Source organism: Hevea brasiliensis, chromosome 13 (assembly GCF_030052815.1).
Source record: "Hevea brasiliensis isolate MT/VB/25A 57/8 chromosome 13, ASM3005281v1, whole genome shotgun sequence".
Taxonomy (NCBI): Eukaryota; Viridiplantae; Streptophyta; class Magnoliopsida; order Malpighiales; family Euphorbiaceae; genus Hevea; species Hevea brasiliensis.
This window is the reverse complement of record NC_079505.1, coordinates 87,834,441-87,858,595: the sequence shown is the minus strand read 5'-3', so window position 1 is coordinate 87,858,595 and position 24,155 is coordinate 87,834,441. Positions and strand designations below refer to the sequence as shown.

Here is a 24,155-nt window from a genome sequence, read left to right as displayed (position 1 = left end):
AAACTCACCACCTTCACCTTGCTGTACTCTTTCTATGATCTTCATCAATTGTTGGTCTCTGTGCTGGGAAACTCTAACTCTGTCCCTCAAGTCTGGCCTCACTGAAAAGTGAGCCAAAAATACCCCCTCATCTGAAAGATCTAGGATTAAACCTTGATCCATCAACTCATGTACCTCCTGAATCAATGGTCTCTTCTCTACTGAAATGTGCGCCAAACTGCCAGAAGATTTTCTGCTCAAGGCATCTGCTACAACATTGGCCTTCCCAGGGTGGTACTGGATGGTACAATCATAGTCTTTCAGAAGCTCCATCCATCTCCTCTGTCTCAAGTTTAAATCCCTCTGTTGGAAGATGTACTTCAAGCTCTTGTGGTCGGTGTATATCTCGCACACTTCACCATACAGGTAGTGTCTCTAGACTTTTAGTGCAAAGACTACAGCCGCCATTTCCAAATCATGGGTGGGGTAGTTCTGCTCATGCCTCTTCAGCTGCCTTGAAGCATAAGCCACTACCTTTCCATTTTGCATCAAAACACACCCTAGGCCAACTCTGGAGGCGTCACAATACACGGTGTATCCTTCACCACTCACAGGTAGTGTCAACACAGGGGCAGTGGTTAGACACTCCTTAAGCTTCTGGAAACTCTCCTCACAGTCATTTGTCCAAATGAATGGAACATTCTTTCGGGTTAACTTAGTTAGGGGAGCTGCTATCCTGGAAAAATCCTGTACAAAACGCCTATAGTAGCCAGCTAGACCCAGAAAACTTCGCACCTCAGTGACTGTTGTAGGCCTAAGCCAATCAGTTACAGCTTCAATTTTCTTGGGATCCACTTGAATGCCGTCACTAGAAACCACGTGTCCCAAGAATGAGATGCTTTCTAGCCAAAATTCACATTTTGAAAATTTGGCATATAGCTGGTGCTCCCTCAAAGTCTGCAACACCATCCTCAAGTGCCACACGTGTTCTTCCTCGGTCCGAGAGTATACTAAAATATCATCTATGAATACGATGACAAAACGGTCCAAAAATGGCTTGAACACCCTATTCATCAAGTCCATGAAGGCTGCTGGTGCATTAGTGAGTCCAAAAGACATCACCAAGAACTCATAATGACCATATCTTGTCCTGAATGCCGTTTTGGACACGTCCTCATTTCTGATTCTCAACTGATGGTAGCCTGATCGCAGGTCTATCTTGGAAAAGAATCTAGCCCCTTGAAGCTGATCAAACAGATCGTCGATCCGAGGAAGTGGATACTTGTTCTTCACAGTCACCTTGTTCAGCTGTCTGTAGTCAATACACAACCTCAATGACCCTTCCTTCTTTCTCACAAATAGAACAAGAGCACCCCAGGGTGAAGTGCTCGGACGTATGAAACCTTTGTCCAACAACTACTGTAGTTGCTCCTTTAACTCTTTCAATTCTGCTGGAGCCATCCTGTAAGGTGGCATTGATATGGGGTTTGTACCCGGAACAACATCAATGCAGAACTCTATTCCCCTTTCTGGTGGCAACCCTGGAAGCTCTTCAGGGAAGACATCCATGAATTCTCTGACAATAGGAACATTTTCCATGTTGACACCTTCTACAGATGTATCTCTCACCAATGCCAAATACCCTTGGCATCCACGCCTCAATATTTTTCTAGCATTAATTGCTGACACCAAGTTATATGGAGCCACGCTCCTGTCACCATCAAAGCTAAATTCTTCCACACCAGGTATGTGGAAATGCACCTTTTTGTTCCTGCAGTTTAAAGTGGCATAATGAGTTGCCAACCAATCCATCCCCAAGATTACATCGAAATCGATTACTGGTAGAGGAAACAAGTCTGTTGGGAGGATCTTTCCATCCACTACTACTGGGCTACCCGAAAAAATCATATCTACATCTATGTTGTCACTAAGTGGGGTAGCTACCGACAAAGGACATTCTAAGGTTGTAGGGTTTCTACCCAACCTCATGGCAAACACAGGGGAGACAAATGAGTGCGTAGCACCCGGATCTATCAAAACACGAGCCTCATAGGAACAGACCAAAAGAATACCTGCCACAACTACATTTGAAGCTTAAGCATCCTGATGGGTCAGGGTGAAAACCCGAGCTTGACCCTTACCCTGAGTGGCAGAACCCTGATACTGACTTCTACCTCCTGATCTGCCTCCAAATCCACGTCCCCCTTGTCCTCGGCCCTGTTGGCCACTGAACTAACCGCCTGCCATGCCGGAAGCACCCGGATACAGCTGACGAGGAACATTTGCAACAGAACCCTGTGACCCCATCTGTCACTCACTGAACACGGGCCATTCCCTAGCAAAGTGACATGGTTGGCCACACCTGAAGCATACTCCTGAACACATCATACAAGGTCCTGAATGTCCTCTTCCACACTGTGCACAAGGTGCTAAGGAGGATCTGAACTGCACCAGGCTGCACTGTACTGCTGACGTGACCACCGCTGGATCCGCACTGTGCAGAACCCTCGGGATTTGTGTCTAAAACCACTCTTCTTGTTCCTATTTCTTCCTCTGAAATTACTCTGGCCACCACTATCTGGAGCACCCATATGGGGAACACTTGAAGAACCCTCTGCTCTATTTTTCTTTGCTCTTCCGCTGTCATCCGCAATATAGCTAATCTCTATCTGTCTGGCTCGATCAACTACCACATCAAACGACTGATCCGACATCAATGGCCAGGTTTGCATACCTCCTGTCCAGCCTCTTTAGGAACCTCTTCACCTTCATAGCTTCTGTAGCAACTGCTGTAGGGGCATACCTGTTCAACTCAAGAAATTCTGTAGCATATTCATCTACAGACCTGCCATTTTGTCTTAAGGCCTCAAAGGCCCACTGCTTTTGATCCCTGAAACTTTCTGGCACAAACCGATTGATAAACAGTTCTACAAACTGAGTCCACGACAAACCCTCCATCCAAAGTAATATGTAGTCATTCATCCATTGTCTAGGCATAGGCCCCATGACATGCTGCATACACTCTATTAGTCTTCTATCGATCAATCGCAATTGCTCTCTGCACATGCAGGAATTCAAAAACCGATATGCATCGTCTGACACATCATAAGTACCAGGCACCAACTTCTTGAAATTGATTATCTGTTTGTAAGATTCCCCTCTTGGTGCGGTGGACTGCTGCTGCTGTGGAGAGTGGACCATATACTGCGCCATCATGTCGATGGTTCTCTGCAATCCAGCTAGAGTAGCTGCCATGGGGTCCATGGGACCCTGTGCCATAAAGGATTGATCCTGTACTGGGGGTGGCTGCTCCTCTACTTGAGCAGCTCTAGGCCTCCTACCCCGCCTCCTCGGGGCAGGCGCCTCATCTTGTGCTGACACCTCGTCAGGCACATCCGTTACAGTGCGATGGCGCTCTCACCTTCTACGCATTTTCCTGAAATTCAGCAGCATTAGCCCATAAAATTCAAAACTGCACATTACATAGCTCTATAGACTCATATTTACACACAATATATGAAGCAGAAACTAGAAGCAAAGATGACAATGCAAGACGAATGTGGACCCTATTTTTCCGCATGTGACTCCTAGTAGACTCTTCCCAACACTTAGATAATTTTTTTTTCCCCTAAGAATCTAGAGCCTAAGCTCTGATACCACATTTATTACGACCCAACCTATGGGCCGGATCGGCACTAGGACCTGGGCCAGCCTAAAGCCCCCGAGGCCCGTAGTAAGCCTAACTATTCACTTAACCCAACTCTAAGGCCCATTTGGGCCCAATTTCAAGAAATCAACCGGACGAAGTCCAGCCATAAAGTGGACCTTTCAACGGAGAGTTTTTGACTCACCCGACCTGTAAACAAAATATATCATCACTTGGGGAGCTCAGCTCACCCTCCACATACTCAAATCAACATAAAAATAAATGGGAGCTCAGCTCCCTCATCCAGTCCATCAAACATGCATATAATAATTTTACTCACAGACTTGACGACAATCACTGTGGCGGCTGGGCGGAGGAAGAAGGCTGTCCCGGCTCACCTGACAATTTTATTACAATCATTTAATAAATTTGACTCAATACAAACAAAAGAAAAAAAAGACCAATACGTCCTAAGTCGTGCCGAAAATCCGGCAGAGTCTACCCTATACCTAGGACCTACCCAACCTGCAAAAAGGCTCAAATCACACTTCTATATTCGCAACTCATATATCCACAGTTCAATTACATCACACAGCCCCTCCTGGGCCCATCAAATCAATCATCCATCACAATACGCAAAATTTCAATTTAGTCCTTATTATTGATCATTTTTGCAAAAATTGCCCAAACAAACTCTAAAAATTCTAAAACTTGTCCCGCGGTCCTTAGCAATATTACTAAGCTATTGCAAAAAGAATCATAATTTTCTAAGCTACCACGAATATTTTATGGATTTTTAATCCTATTTAAGCACTAGAAAATTACGAAAAAGCAAGGTTCGGGTTTACCTTTGCCAATTCCGACTTGAGGCAACGCGCCGACGCGTCGACAATGGGGCTAGCCAAAACCTCGGTCAATTCGGAGACTTTTCGTGCCAGATGCATCGGCGGAATTTCGCAGACCCTGTCAACTGTCAAATTTTCGCGAATCGAGGATACCTACACGAAGCCCATAACACCGGGGTTAGTACATAAATTTTTCAGAATTTTCTAAGCTCATTAAATGCTCGGAAAAACACTGCGAAGCTCCATGGGACCCATCGAAAAACGGTGTCGGAAAAATTTGAAATTTATGTCGCCGCGAAGCTCTCGACGAGTGGAGCGTGCTGGTACCCTCGGTTTTCTCGTGGGATTCACGGTTTTCGAGAAATCTAGCCCAAAAGTCAAAATGGGCTAAAATCTTCCCGAGCAAAAATCGGACAAACCGCTAGATGGATTTCGGCGTTCTTGGTGTCTATGGAAAGCTCTCGCCGAGTAGATGATTTTAGACACAAGACCCGGTCCAATTGGTGGCCGGATCGGCCGAATTTTGGCCGGAGAAGCCGAAACGACGCGCGCGCGAGGGAGGGAGATCGCGCGCGTTTTCCGTTACAGGCGCCTACTGGCCGAGGCTGGGTGGCGCGCCGGTACCGGGTGGCAGTGGTGAGGTGGTGGCAGGGAAGGGAGGAGAGAGAAAAGAGAGAGAGAAGGGGAGAGGGAACGACGCGCGAGGGGAAGAAAAAAGAGAAGAAGACCGGTCCGATTCGACCGGTCCGATCCGGTCCGGTTCGATTCGGTCGGTTCGATTCAGAATACAAAATTTTGAATTTTTACTCTGCCTCGAGACCGAAAATGAGGTCCAAAAATTCCGAAAAAATTCCAGAAAACTCAGAAAAATACGTAGACTCCAAATATGTTTTTAGTTTTGCCACGTGGTCTTTAAATTAATTTTTAAAAATCATCAAAGTTTATATTTTCGGAAAATCGAACCCTATTTTTAAAATCCGAAAAATCTCAAAAAAATTCCTAAAATTTAAATAAAATTAAAATACCAAAAATGCTCATAAATTTAAAATTTTGGGGTGTTACATGGACAGCCTGACCTAGGTCTCTTTTAGGGACCAAAACTATAATTCCACTACTCCAATTGGTGTGAAGCCAATTGAAAATGAAAATAGACACATAATGACACATTTTTCATGTGAAAACTATGCCTATAAAGTGACTTTAAGTTAGTGAACAACTAGTTCAAATCCGGGTAATGTGCACTGCCACTGTACAAAAATGACCAAATGAATTTAGCTATAACTTAGTGTAGGCAGATCGAAATTACCTAATTTTTGTGGCATTGGAAAGATATGACATAGTACTACAACTTTTATAAAGAACACCAACCAAATTATACCCATAACTAAGTCATTTTGCCACCCAAAATTGGTTGCCCAAAACTGCCAGAACCAAAAACCTGTCCAGAATTCAGGGTAGATACTAATCCGGCCAGCCTTAGGAAAATGGCCATAACTTGGGCTACAAAACTCCAAATGGGGTGATACAAAAAGGGAATTAAAGATAAGACATTAAGAAACAACTTTGATGAAGGAAAGTTGGCCAAATTCCCACTGTAGGCAGACCAATGGAACAGTACAAATAAGTGACTCAAAACTGAATTTTTGGGATTTTACTTAGGTAGTTTGAAAATTTAATTGACAATCAATTCCAACAAAATTGACACCCAAAATATGGTATATGAGTGCAATTAGAATTAATAAACCTATTTAGTAGGAAAAAGTCAATATTTTGACTTGAATAGTATAATGAATAGTAACCTCAAAATACAAAATTCAAAGGATATCAATTTAAGCAAATTTAAGGCTACAACTAAATAGGCATGAAATAAATTAATGGATTTATTATGAGATATGGTACTAAAACACTGAAAACTGTGTGTTTCAGTTGAAAAAAAGACTGAAAATGGATCTTTAAGGAAAAACTGAAATTTGGAATAAACTAGTCAACAAAGAGGTTTTTGCACAACTAGTATTTTTATTAGTTATGTTTCTTCATATGTCTTTTGACTAAATAATTTTATTTCTTATTGTATTATGTTTATCAAATATTGAATTTATCTCTACAATTATTGAAAAGTGTTATAATATGAATGAGTATCTCAACAATTATTGAAACGTGTTATAATATGAATGATTTTAGTTTTGGAAAATGAAATTAGTTATGATTTTATTTTGTCATGAATTGAATAAAGTTAGCTTTAGAAAAATTTTAATTGAAATATACTTGACATAGGAAATGGATAAAATCTGTTTTGAATTGTGATGAGCATAAAAAAAATTATTGGATATTGAAATTTACATTGAATTGAATTGTGTTGTGATTTATGCTCACAAAAAGGACAAAGAGATTTATGACATTGTTTTATATCTCACTATAGATGCTTGACTAGGTTATTACCCGTCTCCCTCATTTGTTGAGGAGACAATGGAGTTAGCATTATTTTGTTTTGAATACCATGGTATATGCACAGGCTTAGATTCTCCTCTTATTAGAGGTTAGATCTAAGTTTTTTATTGGCCATTTCGAAAGTTTCATTATTGTGTTGTATACTATGCACGATGATTCGACCTCCCCAACCATTGGGAGCTAGAATCCCGATTCGACCGCCTTGACCATTGGGAGTTAGAATCGCCCCGAAAATGGCCCTTACGGATTAGTCTTGCATAGTTAGTGAGATAAAGGATGGGTTTTGAATAGTAAGAATTGTGATTTCAAATAAGATTTATGCATAATTGATTTTATTGGAATTAAGATTTGTTTCCATAAACTACTGGAATTACCTTAAATGTTCAGTTATGATTTGATAAATTGAAATTTTTTAGCAGAGTCATTTTAACAAATAATTTATTTTATTGACAACGAATATTTTGATTTTTTTTGGAATTTTGATTGAATTTCAAGATTTTCAAATTCTTTGCTAAAATTTTGGTAAGGTATTGTATATTTTATTTTAAATTATGGTTGTATACCACTGAGTTCACCACTCAACGATAGTTTTGTATGCTGTCGTAGGTGAAAGTAAAGATAGAGCAGCCGAGTGAGATTTCCGGTAGCTGCGCCTTGAAGACTTATTGGGATTAGCTTCGGGTATATTAGAGGTATACCCTTATACATTAGATTTTGAAGTATGCATGTAATTATATGTAGATAAATTGTTTGAGCAGTTGTACAAGACTTTGTAATATTATTTTGGGTATATAATTAAAATACAATTATTGTATTATTCAAATTTATTTTTGAGTTTTATAGTCAATGTAAATAATTAAATTTTTGTATTTTGTGAATGATCAATTATTTCTTTTACATTTAACATTGTGAGATTGAAATGAGATGTTTCAATATTGGTTTAAATAAATTGCGTTTGATTGCGAACTGAGTTCTTGTATGAGATTGTGAGATGAAATAGATTTGTATTGAAGTTATGGTTGAGTAAAAATATTGGAAGTGTGTTTCTTTTCAAGTTTTGAAGAATTCTTTTCTCAAAATACAGCCGGTACTCTGCCGAAATTTTTATAAAATTGCAGTAGTTTTAAATATCCAAAAATTTGAATTGTGACTTAGTGTCTATTAAATGTTTTTAATATTTGTGAAAAATTTACCCACTAGCTTAAAAAAGAACAGAAATTATTTTAAAATTCCTTGTAGTATATTTAATAGGTTACCGATAGGCGAAGTACAGTAATTCGTTAGGTGTACTATGGGATCATGTTATACCTTACGGAGGAATAGGGTGTGACAAATTTCATAACAAATTTTCTATTCAATAAAATCATGCTCATGCTATCAAATCCATTAATAAAATAATTCCATAAAACATATATATAAAAGAAGTTCATTCAAAAAAAATTTTTATGGTACAGTACACCAGTGTGATGATACCCTACATCACCAAAGGCCAGATAATAAGCGCGCTACCAGATATTAGATACATTCCTTCTCCTTCACAGATATCAATGCATATGATACTAATGCAAACCATAAATTGCAATGATGCATGACTCAACAATGCAACCTAATACCATGATAGTCCACACGGTAGGGCCAGATAACAGATACAGATACTGGACACAGGTACCAATTCAAAACAGAAAATTAATTTGTACAAATCAATTAAAATCAACAAAAAAAAATTCAGATAGCAAATAATAATTGATAGTACAATTTCAATAGTTTATTTCAATAAGTCCAGAGAGTCAATAAGATCAAATCAATCTCAAATCAATTCAGTGTAACACATCGGTAAATTTTTATAGTCAGATATCAATCAATATAAAGACATTAAAGGCCTGTTCCAGGAATCATAATGGCTCTAATGTAGAGATAATTGACAAAATTAATTATTTAATCAAAATCGAAATAAAATTCAATAATAAAATAAAACTCTAAAAAGTCACATGTAAAATAATTGTTAAAATGTTGATTTAAAATTTCATTTAATAACAAATTTAATGTTAAAAAATTTTAAAAGAAACTAAAACAGTATCATGTACCATAACTACCACTCACCTGGAGCCTCCAAAACAATAGCTAGATTCAATAAAAGAGACAATTTCAGCTGACAAATTGAATAGTTCAATCTCCTTGAAAATAGAATTGAAAGTGATGAATAGAGAAGTAAGAATTTAGAGATTTTATGCGCAAATCAGATTATGAATTGTAAATTTTTATATATTTTTATATATATATACATATATAACAATAAATAAAAGATGATGAAAATGCCTGGTGAGAGTATTTGATATAAAAGGGGTGATAAATAGGCTTTGAGAGCAAAGTTTAGCAGAAAGAGATGATTATGGTATATATATTTCAAGAGTTCTATTAGGTATAAAATGGGATAAGAGTTATTATTGAATTGAGTAGTTCAGATTGCAGATATATATTTAATTTCAAAAATAATAATATATAAAAATAAATAAGCAGTCTATCCAATAAAATATTTCCTTTTTTTAGATAGATATATTAAATTATTATTGGCTAATTAAAATAAATAAATAAGTAAATAAAATATTGGGTTTTCACACATATTGAGGCTCCAGTTAAACAAGTAGAGTTTATTAGTTTAGGGGATAGAAAGAAAAGAATAAGTAGATCTAAACTGACTTGGAAGATAGTAGTATAACATGACCTAAAAGTATTAAACATTTCCTAGAATTTAACCTAAAATAGTTTAGAATAGAGAAAAAGAACCCATATAGCCAATCCCAAATTCTTGGGATAAAAGTTTAGTTGAATTGATTTGAGTTGTATTTATTTTATTATCATAAATTTATGTTAAGTGATAATCTTTTTTATTAAATAATTATTTTATAAAAAATATATCAAATTAATAAAAAAAATTTACACTTAGATATAGTATTTTTTAAAAAATAATATAATAGTGTTATTTTTAATTAATAATAATGTCATATATTTTCATTATTATTAAAATTAAATAATTAAATTCATTATTAGTAATTTAATATTTTTACTATATTAACAAAATCTATTATATTTATATATTTTTAAAATAATATTATTTTCTTATTAATCTTATATATTTTTTATAATTTATATAAAATAAAAATTAATTTACATAAATTATGAGATAAAATATAAAAATTTAATGATATTTAAATTATTTTTTGAATAAAGTACTTTTATTATAATTTCAATGAAATAATCATGAAAATCACTATTAATATATGTAAAAAAAATTAAATAAGTATTTTAAATAATTACACAATAAATTAATTAAAATTTTATCATTATAACAGGTAAAAATTTATTTAAATTAAATTAAATAAGAAATAAAATTTAATTTAGAATTAATTTAATATTAATAATTTATCTTATTTAAAATATAATTAAAAAATAAATTAAAAAATAAAAATTATAAATTACCCATACTTAACATTAGCATTATGCTAGTACAAATACAAATATATAAAGGAGTAAAATTAAGTAAATAAATATAATTTTTAATAATTTTTAAACAATTTTTAAAAATGCATATAATTTTTTAAAATATATTTTCTCGTTCTTTTATTTATATTTATATATGTCATAACTTATTAATAAATTATAGATTTAAAAGAATATAAAAAAAAATTACATTTAAGTTAAATGAACATAATTTTTAATAATTTCTCAATAATTTTTTATTAATTTTATTTATATATATATATATATATAATTTTTTAAATAAATTTCACATTATATATAAATTATAGATTTATAAGGAACCAAGCAAGAGATCGGAGTAAAAAGGCCTCCGATCGCACAGTTGAAAAGTCACCGGTAGGAAAAAGTCTTGAAGACATGGTAATCACCGCACCTGATTAAAATCCTATCCATTACAGAGAAATTAGTCAACTATACTTCGCTGACCAACCAACAAACCAACCGAGGCAGCTAACGCCTGCTCTGCAGTCAGCCACTTGCCGGGCGGTCACACTCCCTCTCCATGGTCCTTCTCAAATCCCTTCCTTTTCTGCTTTTCTAATGCCAATGAACGCTTCACTTTATGGGTACCAAATCTCTCAATAAGAGGTCTAGCAAGAGCAAGCGATCTATCTCCAAGCCAGACATAATCATGCCTCCTTCTCAAACTTCTCGTTTCACTTTCGTGAAAGTGCCCCTGTTTGTTTTATTAGTTATGGCCCTCAGCGTTATCGCTCTATTGGGCCTTTCATCGATCATGTGGAGCGCTCTAACGTCCACTTATCACTCCCCTAAATTATATACAATTCAAGTGCTCAATGAGTTCCCTCACGACCCCAACGCCTTCACTCAGGTTACTCTTATTGTTTCGATCTCTATTTTGTTTCATTTATGGGTAATTTAGTGTCCTTGAAATTCAAACTCATTACCATGTGGAATTCTGTAGATCGGTCATTTGCTGGTTTCATTTTCTGATAGTAATCATTGCTCCTTTGAGCTTGATTTACTTTGATTGAGATCTCTAACTAGCGAATTGACCAAAGCCATCGCAAATTGTTACGCAAACTCAATTACTTGCTTGTGCACGAATTGCCTATATTTTATTGTTTGGCAATTAACATCAATTCAAATTTACTTTCAGGGTCTGCTTTATGCAGGAAATGATACAATATTTGAGTCAACGGGCCTTTATGGCCAGGTGGGTTTGCTTTCTCTTTGAATACATAGCATTCTTAGGCTTTCTGAAGCAGGATAAGTATTTTGCATGTTGTCTTTGTTTTTCTTGCAATCACATTTAGTTTTATGTATTCATCACTTAACCTTTTACTTGTGTTATTTTAGTCATCAGTTCGGAGGGTTGCTCTTCAATCTGGGAAGGTACTTGTCTCTATTATTCAAATTCTCTTGAAGAATTCTAATGTGTTTTCTATTTCTCAATTCATTGTTTTGATCCATTCACGTTTGAGAAATATTTTTTCATTGTGAAACCTTTGGAAATATATGCTTTAAGTGTGATGTATTAGTTTGAAATAAGCTATTTGGAGTGCATCCTTTAAAAATTGATGGATTGTTTTTGAGAGTATGCTACTGGTGTAATAGATGGTTGGTGATCTGAATGATTAATCAGTTTACCAATTGTTAAGTAACTTTTAACAGTTTAACAAGCTTGATATTCAATTCAACCTTATGTTGTATTTCACCTGAACAGGTTGAGGTTCTTCAGGAGATGAATGGTTCTTATTTTGGGGAAGGTTTAACTCTTCTTGGTGAAAGGTTTGTGACTGAATTTTATTTTGGTTATCCTATTGATTCAGCAAAGATAGGTTTACACCTTGATATATTGAAGGCTGGGCATTTTTCACAGCCTTCACAAGTTTCTTGAGATTTAGCACTTTCAGTTGACCAGATTGTGTGATGATTTGATTGCTTGCATCCATATTAGTCTTTATATTTTAACCAGATTGAAATAAACATAATGCAAAATGATGGAGGGAAATTCCTCGTTGCTTTATTAGGTATCATTCCCCTCAAGCAAATAAAGGAAACTGATTTTTCTTCTTATTCTTTCCATCCTATTCTCTCCATTCTCTGAACCAAATATAGGTTTAGTATCTTATGTCTGCATGTGACAAATGTAGTATTCCTGAGTCACGAGTTTTGTGTTGTGCTTGGGTAGTGGTGATTGCATATTTGTTTGGTAAGAATTACATTGTATTAGTGAGTAAAATGGGTCAAATTGACACAGGAAAAAAGAAACTTGACAAGTGTAGCCGATGATGAGCATTTTTTCCCCCCATTCTTTATATATATTTTGTTCTGAATAATGACATGGCTTCTCTTGTCTCTTTCTACCTTGAAAATTAATTTGATAATTCTGAAAATCCAAATAACCTTATTAGAATAATGGATTTATTGAAATTCTAATTTCAAATGGATTGCTGTGCATTTGCAAGGATTGACTGGCAGCATGCTTGGGATCCAGTATAATTGTATTTGGTTGCTTCAGTTGCAGGCATCTGGTTTCTTTGATTGTAATATTTTTATATGCAGCTGTGTGAATACTTAGAGAAGTACCATGCTAATATAGTATTTTTTATGTTCTTTTGTAGGCTGTTCCAAGTAACTTGGTTGACAAAAACTGGTTTCATATATGACCGAAACGATTTAAGCAAAGTTTGTGCTTTACCATTTTTGTTTTAAGTGTGTATATGTATGCCTGTGTTATTGTTGTTGTTTGTTATTATTACTATTATTCTTTGAGATTATTTCTTATCCAAGTGTGGCATTTCCTATATGTTTCTCTGAAATTTCATTTGGATCAGAGTCTACCCTGCTTTAATATTGGACCACCCGTAAATGTGTTTACCTATAAACTTCACGATCCAGATGTTCATGCCTAAGCGTGAGGGAGGTGTATTGTCCCATATTGGTTTGGGATAAGGTGTTTATGTTATATATAAGACTTGGCAAACCTCCTCCCCTTGAACTAACTTTTAGGGTGGAGTTAGGCGCGGTCTATTTTCTTTACAGTTTCTGAACCCTTCTTCCTCATGCTCACATGGTACCATATTCCCTCACTCTATGGTGCAGAAAACTCTGTTGTTTTTTAATTCTTTTCAAAACAATTTGATTTTTGTGATATAGTAATGCTGGCCTTTACAATTGTGCTCAGCACCTACACATAGAAGTGCACTCTTTACCATCTTTAGCTTTGTTGCAAATTTTTATCCCATCCATTGCCATAACATAGGCTATTATTTAGATTTTTTTTTCTTTTGCCTTGGTTTCTTATTTTTTATTGCGGTGCATCCTTTTTTTTCTTTGGGTGGCTGAGAATTTCTAGGTTTTAGATGTTTAATAATTTTATTTTCATTCACTTGGTGCAGATTGAGAAATTTACTCATCAGATGCATGATGGATGGGGACTGGCAACTGATGGAAAAATTTTGTTTGGCAGTGATGGAACTTCAACATTATATCAGATTGACCCTCAAACATTGAAAGGTTTCTCTTGTATACAAAAGTTCTCTCAATTCCGTCTAAAACCAAGCTCCCCTTATCTTTGATATTCTTGTTCTTCTTTAAGTATTATTTTTTGCATTTTTTGGTGGTTTCTTCCCTATGTTATTGATTTTTTTTTTCTTGAACTGCAGTGAATATAAGCTTCAATTTCTGTCCCTATATGACTATAACATTATATTTCTTTACCCATCTTTGGATCTGTCTATAGTTTGGTGCTAGTTCCTACTTAATCTTGATGTATATGTCTGTTGTTTGTGTGGACAATAAACTAATGCTGCTTCCTTTGTCCTGTTTTGATGCAGTAATTACGAAACATACTGTCAAATATGAAAATCATGAAGTACGCTACCTCAATGAACTAGAATTTGTAAATGGCGAAGTTTGGGCGAATGTTTGGCAGGTATATCTGATCTTCATCTTGTTTGGATACATTTTGATGATTTTCCAATAATAGTGACTTCTGGGCTTTTCAATAAGGGCATTGGCTAGTAGTTTTCTCCCGCAAAGAAGTGTCATATCACAGGCAGAGACCATTTATTATTTCGAGGGATATCTTCTGCGTAGACCAGAGGCAGAACTATGTTTGTGCTTTGGGGAGCCATCTGAAATTTGTGTTTTGGCCCTCAGAGTAATTACAAAAATATTATGCAGTTTGCCTCTGCAACATCTTAGATATTTCCTCCATAACCCTCATTAATCCAATGATATGTTTTCCTCAAATGTTGTCCCATTTATTTGATTGTAGTTCTGCCACTGCCTAGATCTCTCTCTCTCTCTCTCCCTGCCTCCCTCCCTCTATTAGACCCTCAACCTTGGTGAAGAGAAGATTTGATTCTTGGTCAGCCTTTGCAAATATAGCTAGAACCTTGTACTCTGATATCTTTCTAAGGCTGGTTTTCTTATTATGTAGACTGATTGCATTGCAAGGATCTCACACAAAGATGGCACTGTGGTTGGATGGATTCTTCTTGATAATTTAAGGTGGTGTTTTTCATTTGCCTTTTATCTATATTTTATTTGCTGATATTTATCTCTAATCTATTCACGAGATCATTATTCTTTTATCGTGTTGCTTGAGTTCCATGAAATGATCCTTCCTCATATTTGTGTTTTACAGGAAGGGATTGGTAGCAGCTGGGCAAAGAGTAAGCATTTATTCACAAAATAATTGTTTAGAAATGACATTTGTAATGTAATGCATGCATGTTTAATTTGTTGCCAGATGAGAGAAAAAGAAATGCTTAGGTAGAACTTTACTGCATTTTTTAATTGCCTTCCCCTTCCTTTCTCTGATTCTTTTTTTAGTGGGCTATAGTGGTTATATGAATAGTATTATTTCCTTCTTTACCTGACATACTTGAAATTTTCAATACATTCTAGGGCATTGATGTTTTAAATGGTATTGCATGGGATAGCAATGACAACCGTCTTTTTGGTAAGCTGATAGCCTGCTATAGTTGTTTCCCTGTCTTTATACATGGCCTTCATTTGTATGTATACACAGATAGGGGGCCTGAAATACTGGAACATATGACCTATGATGCCTTGATAATACTTTGTACTGAAAACAAGCTCCTGTCTTGTGTTAGACTACTTTACTTTCTGTAAATGTTTATGGGATGTCGTTTTTTATGGTCTGTCCTGTTATATCTGTTTGCAGTTACTGGAAAATTGTGGCCAAAGCTTTATGAAATCAAATTGCAACTGATAAAGAAACCTTTTGATAATGGAGTGATTAAACGGTTTTGCTTACCGTAATAAGCCATGCCCAGGAACTTTTTGACATGCCTGAGCCTGACATGAATTCTGAGCTAAGTGTTAAAAAGGACTCAGAGTCACAGGGGATTTTTGACATCCTTTTGCGTGGATGATAAGCTTGCACTTGCGAGGTTAGGCTGCTACACAGGAGAGATAATTGGATTGAAGAATGACAATCACTTGATTCTTCGGGGGCTTAGTTCTTGTAAGATTATTAAAATGTACGATTGACTTATTTCAAAAAAAAGAAAAAAGTGCAATTGACTTGCGTTGAGAACTTATTCTTACTTGTAATATTATTAAAATGTGCTCTGTCTCTCTCGCTCTCTCTCTCTCACACACTTCTTTTCATTCCAATTTCCTTCCTTCCAACCAAACGTAGTTCAGCTATCCATTCAACGATCACACAAATCTGACGCGATCAACCTCCTGACGTTTCCGTGTTTTCTTCTCTAACTTCTTATTTCACTCTCAAGAAAGTGCCCTATTTGTTTTATTAGTTACGGCCTTGGATGTTATCGATTTTTTGCGCATTTTGACGATCATGTGGAGCAGTTTAATGTTCGTTGATCACTTCCCCAAAATCTATGAAATTGAAATTTGGTCTTGAGCTTGAGTTGCTCTCATTGGGACATCTAAGCAGCAATTGATGACGAAAACCGTTGTGAATTATCCCTGGACGGCTATTGCTTCATTGTGTATGAATTGCCAATTTGCCTATATTTTATTGTTTGGCTATTAATATCAATTTAATTTCCTAATTGAATTTGCTTTGAGGGTCTTCTTTATGCGGGAACCGCCAAGTGACATATTATTCAAGGATAAATTTTAATAATTATTTTTGAACTTATATATTTGTAACACTATAACTCTTTAACTTTAAAATATAACATAAAATTTTTTAAACTTTCAAATTTTACACGGAAAAATTCTTCTAACTTTCAATTATTAATTTTCTAGTTAGAAACTGATGTGAACAACTCCTACATGATGTTTTATCAATAGTTCTCTCTCATCTCTTATGTAAAGTATAAAATTATTCTTTTTATATGTGAAAAATTATTCTATTTATAGAGAGGAGAATGATTTAATTTACATGACTTATGAAAAAAAAATACTAACTAAATTTCGTATTAAAACTGTCTAACTCAACATCTAACTACAAAATTAATAATTAAATATTAAATAAACTTTATTATGTAAAATATAAAAATTAATTACATTTTATATTATATTTTTAAATTAAAAATTATAATATTATAACTATATAAATTTAATTTATCCTATTATTCAAGTAAGCGGGGCCTTTACAAAGTGGAATTACGTAATAGTACCGGCCCCACTTTCCCATTGATTTCTGAATCAGGGATACGTATTATTAATGATGCCTTAGCTTTATTTATTTGTTTGTTAAATTAAATTTTCTAATTACATTTAGTTTCGTATAATTCATCATGAACCTTATAATTTATTAATTTTTGTCATTTCAGACATCAGTTCCGAGGGTTGCTCTTCAGTCTGGGAAGGTACATGCCTCTAGCCATGTGTTGTACATTTTAATTCTTGAAATTTGCCTTTGATTACATATTAGGGCAGTTTTTCCAAACTTATAATTTTATTTTTTTTTATTTTATTATAGAATTTGAATTTTCAATCTCGGACCCAATAAAACATCACATTTTATCAAATACCAATAATTTTTTGGTAATTAAAGATTAAGCCAAATAATTGCTTATAGTATTATAACATTTTCCAATAGTAGTTTAAGGGAATCAAATGAATATTTTACATTTTTATTACATGTAGTTGTACTTTATTGTTATTAATGACGCAATTGTTTGGGTATAGTTTTAATGAAAATTTCCCCAACTTTTAATTATGAGTATAGTTTTTGAATTTTCTATTTATTAATCAGAGTTAACAAAAAAAAAAAAAAAAAATCTTCAAGTGACAACAAACTGGTCTTTTAGATTATTTGGTGTCAAGCTACGGTGATACCTGCACCAAATTTCCCGCTACTCCCGCTGGTTAGTTGGTACGTCAAAGATTTGAACTAAAACAATCAAGTTTTCTGGTTAAGCTCTAATGCTTCTGTTATCTATTTTATATTCATCTTCCAAACCTATCATCATAAACTTATCTTGCATTTCCATGGAGCTCACATCTTAACTCACCTCTCTCTCTCTCTCTGTAATCATGTCCTTCCACGAATCTTCTAGCAGAAATCTATCAAAGCATACCTCATTCTTTGGCATTAGATTATGGGTTATTTTAGTTGCTTTCATTCTACCCTTCACTGTGATCATTCTCATCGTTATTTTTCTCTGCATCATTTATATTTGTCGCCATAAATCCAAATCCTTCAAACCCCATTTCCGTTTACCAAATCCCATTTCTTGTAACAACTATTGGAATAGTTTCAGTGCATCGTCCCTGGACAAAAGACTCTTGTCGCTCCGAATGTCAGATATTGAGATGAACGTTGCCAAGCTAGATCATCATAATCCGCTGGTATCACCGCAGTCTAGTGGGATGATCACAACTCAAGGGAGTGGTAGTGTTGCTGATTTGGAGTCAGATGGTAGGTCCGTCCCTGTTGTTTTGGATGTGTGGAGAGGAAATAGGTTTGCTTTAAGGGATATTGATGTGGTGACGAATGGATTTGCTGATCAGAATGTGATGGGAAATGGTGATTACGGTGTTGTATATCGTGGCATTTTGTTGGATGGTACAAGAGTGGCTGTAAAGAGACTACTCATAAAGAGGTACTCATTCTAAAATCTACTCCCTTTTTTTTTTTTGAATTACGTGTTTTTCTTTATTGGAGGTGGAACATGATGAATTATTAGTAGAGAAATGTAAAATTAAGTTTTTCATTGCAATTAACTGTAATTGAGAAGCAAATTAATCATCAGTTACCTAGCTGAGGACTTTGTAGCTGGAGTGGAGGTGATAGGGCATGTCAGACACAAGAATTTAGTCAAATTGCTTGGCTACTGTATGGAAGGAGGTGACAGGTATCATTTCTATCGTGTTACACAAATGAATTTTTCACTTCTTTTCTCTGAATGTTAAAGAGATTATTTGCATTCATTAGTTGGTTTCTGATGCATTTGCTTGGTTTTTCTTTCTATTAGAATGCTTGTGAATCAGTATGTGGATAATGGTAATCTGCATCAGTGGCTTCATGGATGCCCAGTAGAAGTCAGCCCTTTAACATGGGAAATACGGATGAATATCATCCAAGGAGTTGCAAAAGGGTTTGTTATTTGATTCTGAGTCCTGTCATTTGATTTCTACATTCAATATGCACTTCATACTCTTCCTTTTACTTCATGCTCATACAATTTTAATAGTTTGCTTCTAAAGATTGGCCTACCTTCATGAGGACATCGAACCAAAGATTGTTCATCAAAACTTAAAATCTAGCAACATAATGCTTGATCACCAATGGAATCCTAAGATCTCTGATTTTGGGATTGTTAAGCTCTTTGGTCCTGAGGGAAATGACAAAGCAGGTCGTCTGATGGGAACATCTGGGTAAGTTTCTACTGTTCTTTTTGACTAAGTGGGTGATTCATTACAAGGCAATGTGCCTAAGTATGCATTTAGTAATTTCTACTGATCATGTCAAATAGTGTGTTTATCCAGTTATTTATCTCTAGAAAACGCTTCTAATGGAGTTTTGGATGAGAGGACTGATGTCTATAGCTTTGGAATGCTTGTCATGGAGATCATAAGTGGAAGGACTCCTGTAGATCTGAATCAACCCAAAGTAAAGACTCATTGAACCACTCAAGTGCTTTATTCACAACCTTTTATGAATATATATATATATATATATATATATATATATATATTCATACCATATAGAGCCTAAACTTGTCATCAATTGCAGGTATATTTGATTGACTGGTTAAAGTCTATGGTTGCAAATCAGAAAATTATGTATGTGGCAGATCCTAAATTGGCAGAAAAGCCATCTTCAAAGGAGCTCAAACGCATAATTTTACTTGCTCTTCGATGTGCTGATCCAAATATAAAGCATAGGCCTACAATGGGAGATGTGATCCACATGCTAGAGCCGCGTGACTTGCTACTAAATGATGTAAGAAGGAATTTATAAAGATATCTAATGATTGATTCAGAAATTCACACTCTCTCTGGATTTCATTTCCACGCTAAAATTTCTATATATCTTGTTGAATTTTCTATGAGCAGGAACACCGAATTAGGAGAGGATCTTCATCTCATCGAAGTTGCTCACAAGAGAGTCGGATTATTGCAAAATCAGGCAAGGGTGACTTTAATACATACGAAGGGAAAGCAGCTGTAATGTCTACCAGAAAATGATTTGAAGACATTCACTGATATGAAGCTTCAGTCTACAGTTTCAAGATTTATACTTCCTGTTGTTGAACATTCAATTTATAAAATTGTTGATCATATGTATTTACTTTTAAAATAAGAGTTTCAACAAAAATTTTGCAGCTGTTCTAATCATAGTTGATGAATGAAACAAAATAAGCAAAACAACAGCAGAAAAGTGTACATTTTCTTCTTTCTCTTTATTGATTGCCCTTAAGAGGACTAAACGTGGTTGATAACAACCTTTTATCAGTATGAACAGTTTGTATTGGCTGTTTATCCTCTGGGAAAGATCAACGAGTGTCTTTGTTGGGCAATAAATCACAAGGCTTAGGAGTCGCATTGTTGTTTGAAACTCCCTGTATGTTAGTGCAGTTCCATTAATTGCAGTTTTTTAGCAGTTTCACTCTATGCTGAGTTGCATTAGAAATGCAAATTCCAGTAAAGGGATCCTTAGCAAACCCATCAAGTGATCCCGTGATGTTCATGTTCTCTGCTACAACATCTATGAAAGTTTTTATTGTTAATCCCAGCCAATGCATTTGGGTCAAAACAATTATCTGGGTGCGTCTGAACACCTGAAAGCCAGAAAACATATCTGATAGTCTTCAAGGTCATTCTTCTTTACAAATATGTCTTTAATATATTCTCCTCTTCCAGAAGCAATTTTGATTCTGACAGCAGATTCGGTACTGAAGGCTGTGATGTCCTCTGCTCTAACATCTTGAATTCCACCAGATGTTATGGCAGCGCTCTTTGGGGAATGCCGGTTAGCCCTCCTATAACCATTTTTTTTTTCCAAATATATTTTATTCGGTGTATCTATTACACAAAGATTTTGATTATTAATTATGATAAATTTAGATATAATTCATCATGATTAATTATTAGAATAAAATTATTATAAGTATAATAATTATATTTTATAATTTCTTATGATTTGGAGGTGATGGAGTGAATAAAGTAAAGATAAATAAAGATGATTAAAATAAATTGACTGTTATATTATAAATTGATGTATAGTAATGATATTAACTTTAGTAATTTATTTTTTTAGAAAAATGTTTGGGTTAACATTTTCTTTTTGATTTATTTATTTTTTAAAAAATAAAATGTTAAAATTAAATATTGACCTTCTAAAGAATGAAAGCAAACACTCCATCACTAAATTATTAAATTAATATAGCTTATTGTAAATGTTATGAGCACCTTTAATATAAATATACATTTAGTGATATCAAAATTATTTTGATGTGTTTTGTTATACGTCTAATTGTTTTGCTAATCATATATTTACCCTAAAAAGGTGTAGATTGTCTACGTACATTATTATTATTATTTAAGGATTCACAATAAATTACATCTTACAATAAAAGATTTCTAATAATAATAATAGAAGAATTTATTAATAAGAAAATAGGAACCACTTAACATGAACTCTCAAGTAACAAAGATTAAAAAAAAAAAAAGCATAAACAATAAGTAAAATTGAAGTTGATTTTCAATGATGAAAAATTTTAAAAAAAATCTCAAAAATACAGTAAAAAAGACAATTCATTGATCAAAACAAAAATATTCAAATGGAAAAATACATATACAATGTTGTTTTTTTTTTTTCTTCTTTATTTTCTTTAAACTCTCCGTTCACATAGTTCAATCTGCATCTCACTCCAACAGCTGCTTCTTATGGATAAAGAATGACTTTTGATAGTCAAGAATTAAATAACACACACAAAACAAATTCCTACAAATCTTACTTCAAACATAAAGTAACTCATTTTCAGCTAAACATATTACATCAAGAAATTTTTTCCAATAAAATATATCAACTCCAACGCTTCACTTGATATTTTTGCTTCATAAATTGAATCATCTTCACCATAAAAATAAAAATACTCGACCTTTAATTCTTTAACTATTTATGGACTTATTGATCCCTTCCAATAAGGGCTTAATAGTTTATGGACATGCTAAAATCCCTTTAAATAATTTTTCAGTAGTTTATGAACATGTACAGGCTCCTTCAAGCAAAATTTCAGTCATTTAGTGAAACTTATTGTTCTTAATTTCTCCAGTTTAAAGACATTCTAGTCTCAATCTCTACGTTTTAGAGATTGAAAAACTAAGCTTTTGAGAAGTCAAGTCCAGCATATATCTAGTGCAAAGATCAAACTGTGATACCATGTTAAAAAAGAGAAAATAGCATAAACAACAAGCAAATCTGGAGTTTTCAACAAAGAAAAAAAAATCTCACAAACACAACAGAAAAGACAATTTATTACTCAAAACAAAATATTCAATAGAAAATACATAAACAAACAATTTTTTTTCCTCTCAACTCGGCAACTCACATAGCTCTCTCTAGAGCTCACTCTCATTTTTACTACAACACACTCCAGCAGCATTTTTGTGAGCAAAGGAAAGCCTTTGCTAATCAACAATTTCATACCTAGCAGAAAATTAAATTCCTACAAATCTTACTTTAAACATAAGGAGTCACTCTTTTTCAACAAAACTTATTACATCAAGAAATTTCTTAAAGCAAAATATAATCTCCACTTCAACATAATGCATGGTTACGTTTTTTTATATATATATAAGAAAAAGAACAGCTCAGGATGTATAATTCATCTAAGATCCTGCAGCAAATTAGGGACAAACTTGTCCAGCCTATATACGTACCTCTTTCATATAACATGTACAGGATGGTGGGTATTTTCGGGGTCTCATTTGCGCAATCATAAAATATTAGAAGCTTGAGAGATGTGAAGGGATGTTTAGTCAGGACTCAGGAGAGCCCTATTTCCGTTTTAGTGTGCACTTTGACATGGAACTCTCAGAGAGATGCAAATCAGCAGTTGATCTTAACTGTGTAAGCAGAAAAATCTACGAGAAGCAAGTTAATTAATGCTAAATAATGAACAGCTTGATAAGAAATTTAATATTAAACTAATTTGGAAAGTACCAATCACCCATGATTAAAGTAATAATATAAAATTCAACTTAGGAATATGATACAGCCAACTTTCTTCCGGTACTTAAAGTACAACCCAACATATATATATATATATGGTTAAAAAAGCATTACCACACTTTATTGTTTATATTCACATCACACTAATTTTACGATTAAAACACTCTGCTTGATGGGAACAGAAACCCTTATTTATGGATACATTGCAAACCTTCATCATATACTACATTGTGAGAGTTGGAAGAACGAAGCAAAGCATCAATTACTTGTCTCCAAACAAGTAGCCAAGAGATGATTCTCCCCCAGGAGCTGACTGAACTTTTGTTGTTGGACGATCCTGATGAAAAGGATATGTCAGCAATTAAGCAAATCGGATTTGTCTTTAAAGAAGCTCCAAGACAAAGAGCCAAGAAATTAAGAACACAAAAAAAGAAAGAAAGAAACTCTTGTGACGCTACAAGCACTGGCTAGCTGCTGCTGTTATGAATTTACCATCTTTTTCCTTTCAAATTGAAAAACTTAATCTATATTAATCTCCACTTACAGTTAGGAAGTTGCCTGAATTCTGCCCCTGAGCTCTGTGATAATTGTTTGAGACGTTTAGTTTCTTTGAAGAATTGTTTGGGGGTGTCTTGGTGCTGTTGTCATCATCCCATGGTGCCTTGATCACTGGAGGGGAGACTGGAGTTTGGCTCGGCTGCTGATCTGAACCAAACAAGTAGCCAAGTGAACTCTGTCCGCCGCCGTAACTTCCTCCTCGACTCATATTTTCCTTCACAAATACTCAAATATACACAAAGGTGGATGCTTTATATATATAGCATTTATTTAGCATTGGTTCGCATCAATTTATTTAATCATATAGTCATAATGCATGTCAACAACAGGTGCTCAATCATACCTAAATACCTTAATTTTTCTTATTTAAGTGTACTCTTATTATATTATTCATAAATAAAATCCTAGTTAATTAACAAAAGAATTAAAAACTAAAAACGTACATTCATTTATATATATATATAAAATTAGAATTTTATTAATTAATGATGTGTTTTCTATAGAAATATTTTTCATTATTTAGTTGATGTTAAATTAATGA

General features: G+C 34.4%; 3 protein-coding genes across 4 annotated transcripts; 2 read left to right on the top strand and 1 right to left on the bottom strand.

Annotated features, from left to right (window-relative positions):
- Positions 1 to 10,746: 10,746 nt before the first annotated feature.
- LOC110652325 (glutaminyl-peptide cyclotransferase) lies at positions 10,747 to 15,995 on the top strand. 2 transcript variants are annotated; one of them, XM_021807887.2, is made up of 11 exons: positions 10,748 to 11,287; positions 11,576 to 11,632; positions 11,776 to 11,811; positions 12,143 to 12,207; positions 13,044 to 13,107; positions 13,821 to 13,938; positions 14,259 to 14,356; positions 14,867 to 14,937; positions 15,074 to 15,101; positions 15,337 to 15,391; positions 15,617 to 15,995. In XM_021807887.2, exons 1-11 carry the CDS (start codon positions 11,018 to 11,020, stop codon positions 15,712 to 15,714), a joined length of 960 nt encoding a protein of 319 aa, XP_021663579.2. In that variant the 5' UTR covers positions 10,748 to 11,017; the 3' UTR covers positions 15,715 to 15,995. The 2 variants fall into 2 exon arrangements, with proteins under 2 accessions (XP_021663580.2, XP_021663579.2); XM_021807888.2 differs by lacking the exon at positions 15,337 to 15,391 and having other exon boundaries at positions 10,747 to 11,287.
- Positions 15,996 to 17,757: 1,762 nt separating this feature from the next.
- On the top strand, positions 17,758 to 20,441 carry LOC110651475 (probable serine/threonine-protein kinase At1g01540). The gene is made up of 7 exons (XM_021806835.2): positions 17,758 to 18,479; positions 18,630 to 18,731; positions 18,852 to 18,974; positions 19,084 to 19,254; positions 19,366 to 19,489; positions 19,613 to 19,822; positions 19,936 to 20,441. Exons 1-7 carry the CDS (start codon positions 17,911 to 17,913, stop codon positions 20,065 to 20,067), a joined length of 1,431 nt encoding a protein of 476 aa, XP_021662527.2. The 5' UTR covers positions 17,758 to 17,910; the 3' UTR covers positions 20,068 to 20,441.
- Positions 20,442 to 23,057: 2,616 nt separating this feature from the next.
- LOC110643484 (protein SPIRAL1-like 5) lies at positions 23,058 to 23,864 on the bottom strand. Its single transcript, XM_021795866.2, has 2 exons — positions 23,601 to 23,864; positions 23,058 to 23,393 (listed from the first exon to the last, which is right to left on the bottom strand). Exons 1-2 carry the CDS (start codon positions 23,820 to 23,822, stop codon positions 23,319 to 23,321), a joined length of 297 nt encoding a protein of 98 aa, XP_021651558.1. The 5' UTR covers positions 23,823 to 23,864; the 3' UTR covers positions 23,058 to 23,318.
- Positions 23,865 to 24,155: the final 291 nt, after the last annotated feature.

What these genes read in the sequence shown, in the direction of transcription:
- LOC110652325 (XM_021807887.2), top strand. Translation starts at nt 11,018, where the DNA reads ATGGGTACCAAATCTCTCAATAAGAGGTCTAGCAAGAGCAAGCGATCT. An exon ending in ACCCCAACGCCTTCACTCAG is followed by an intron (nt 11,288 to 11,575) that starts GTTACTCTTATT and finishes ATTTACTTTCAG; the next exon opens with GGTCTGCTTTATGCAGGAAA. An exon ending in CAACGGGCCTTTATGGCCAG is followed by an intron (nt 11,633 to 11,775) that starts GTGGGTTTGCTT and finishes GTGTTATTTTAG; the next exon opens with TCATCAGTTCGGAGGGTTGC.
- LOC110651475 (XM_021806835.2), top strand. Translation starts at nt 17,911, where the DNA reads ATGTCCTTCCACGAATCTTCTAGCAGAAATCTATCAAAGCATACCTCA. An exon ending in TAGATCTGAATCAACCCAAA is followed by an intron (nt 19,490 to 19,612) that starts GTAAAGACTCAT and finishes CATCAATTGCAG; the next exon opens with GTATATTTGATTGACTGGTT. An exon ending in GTGACTTGCTACTAAATGAT is followed by an intron (nt 19,823 to 19,935) that starts GTAAGAAGGAAT and finishes TTCTATGAGCAG; the next exon opens with GAACACCGAATTAGGAGAGG.
- LOC110643484 (XM_021795866.2), bottom strand. Translation starts at nt 23,822, where the DNA reads ATGAGTCGAGGAGGAAGTTACGGCGGCGGACAGAGTTCACTTGGCTAC. An exon ending in ATTCAGGCAACTTCCTAACT is followed by an intron (nt 23,394 to 23,600) that starts GTAAGTGGAGAT and finishes CCTTTTCATCAG; the next exon opens with GATCGTCCAACAACAAAAGT.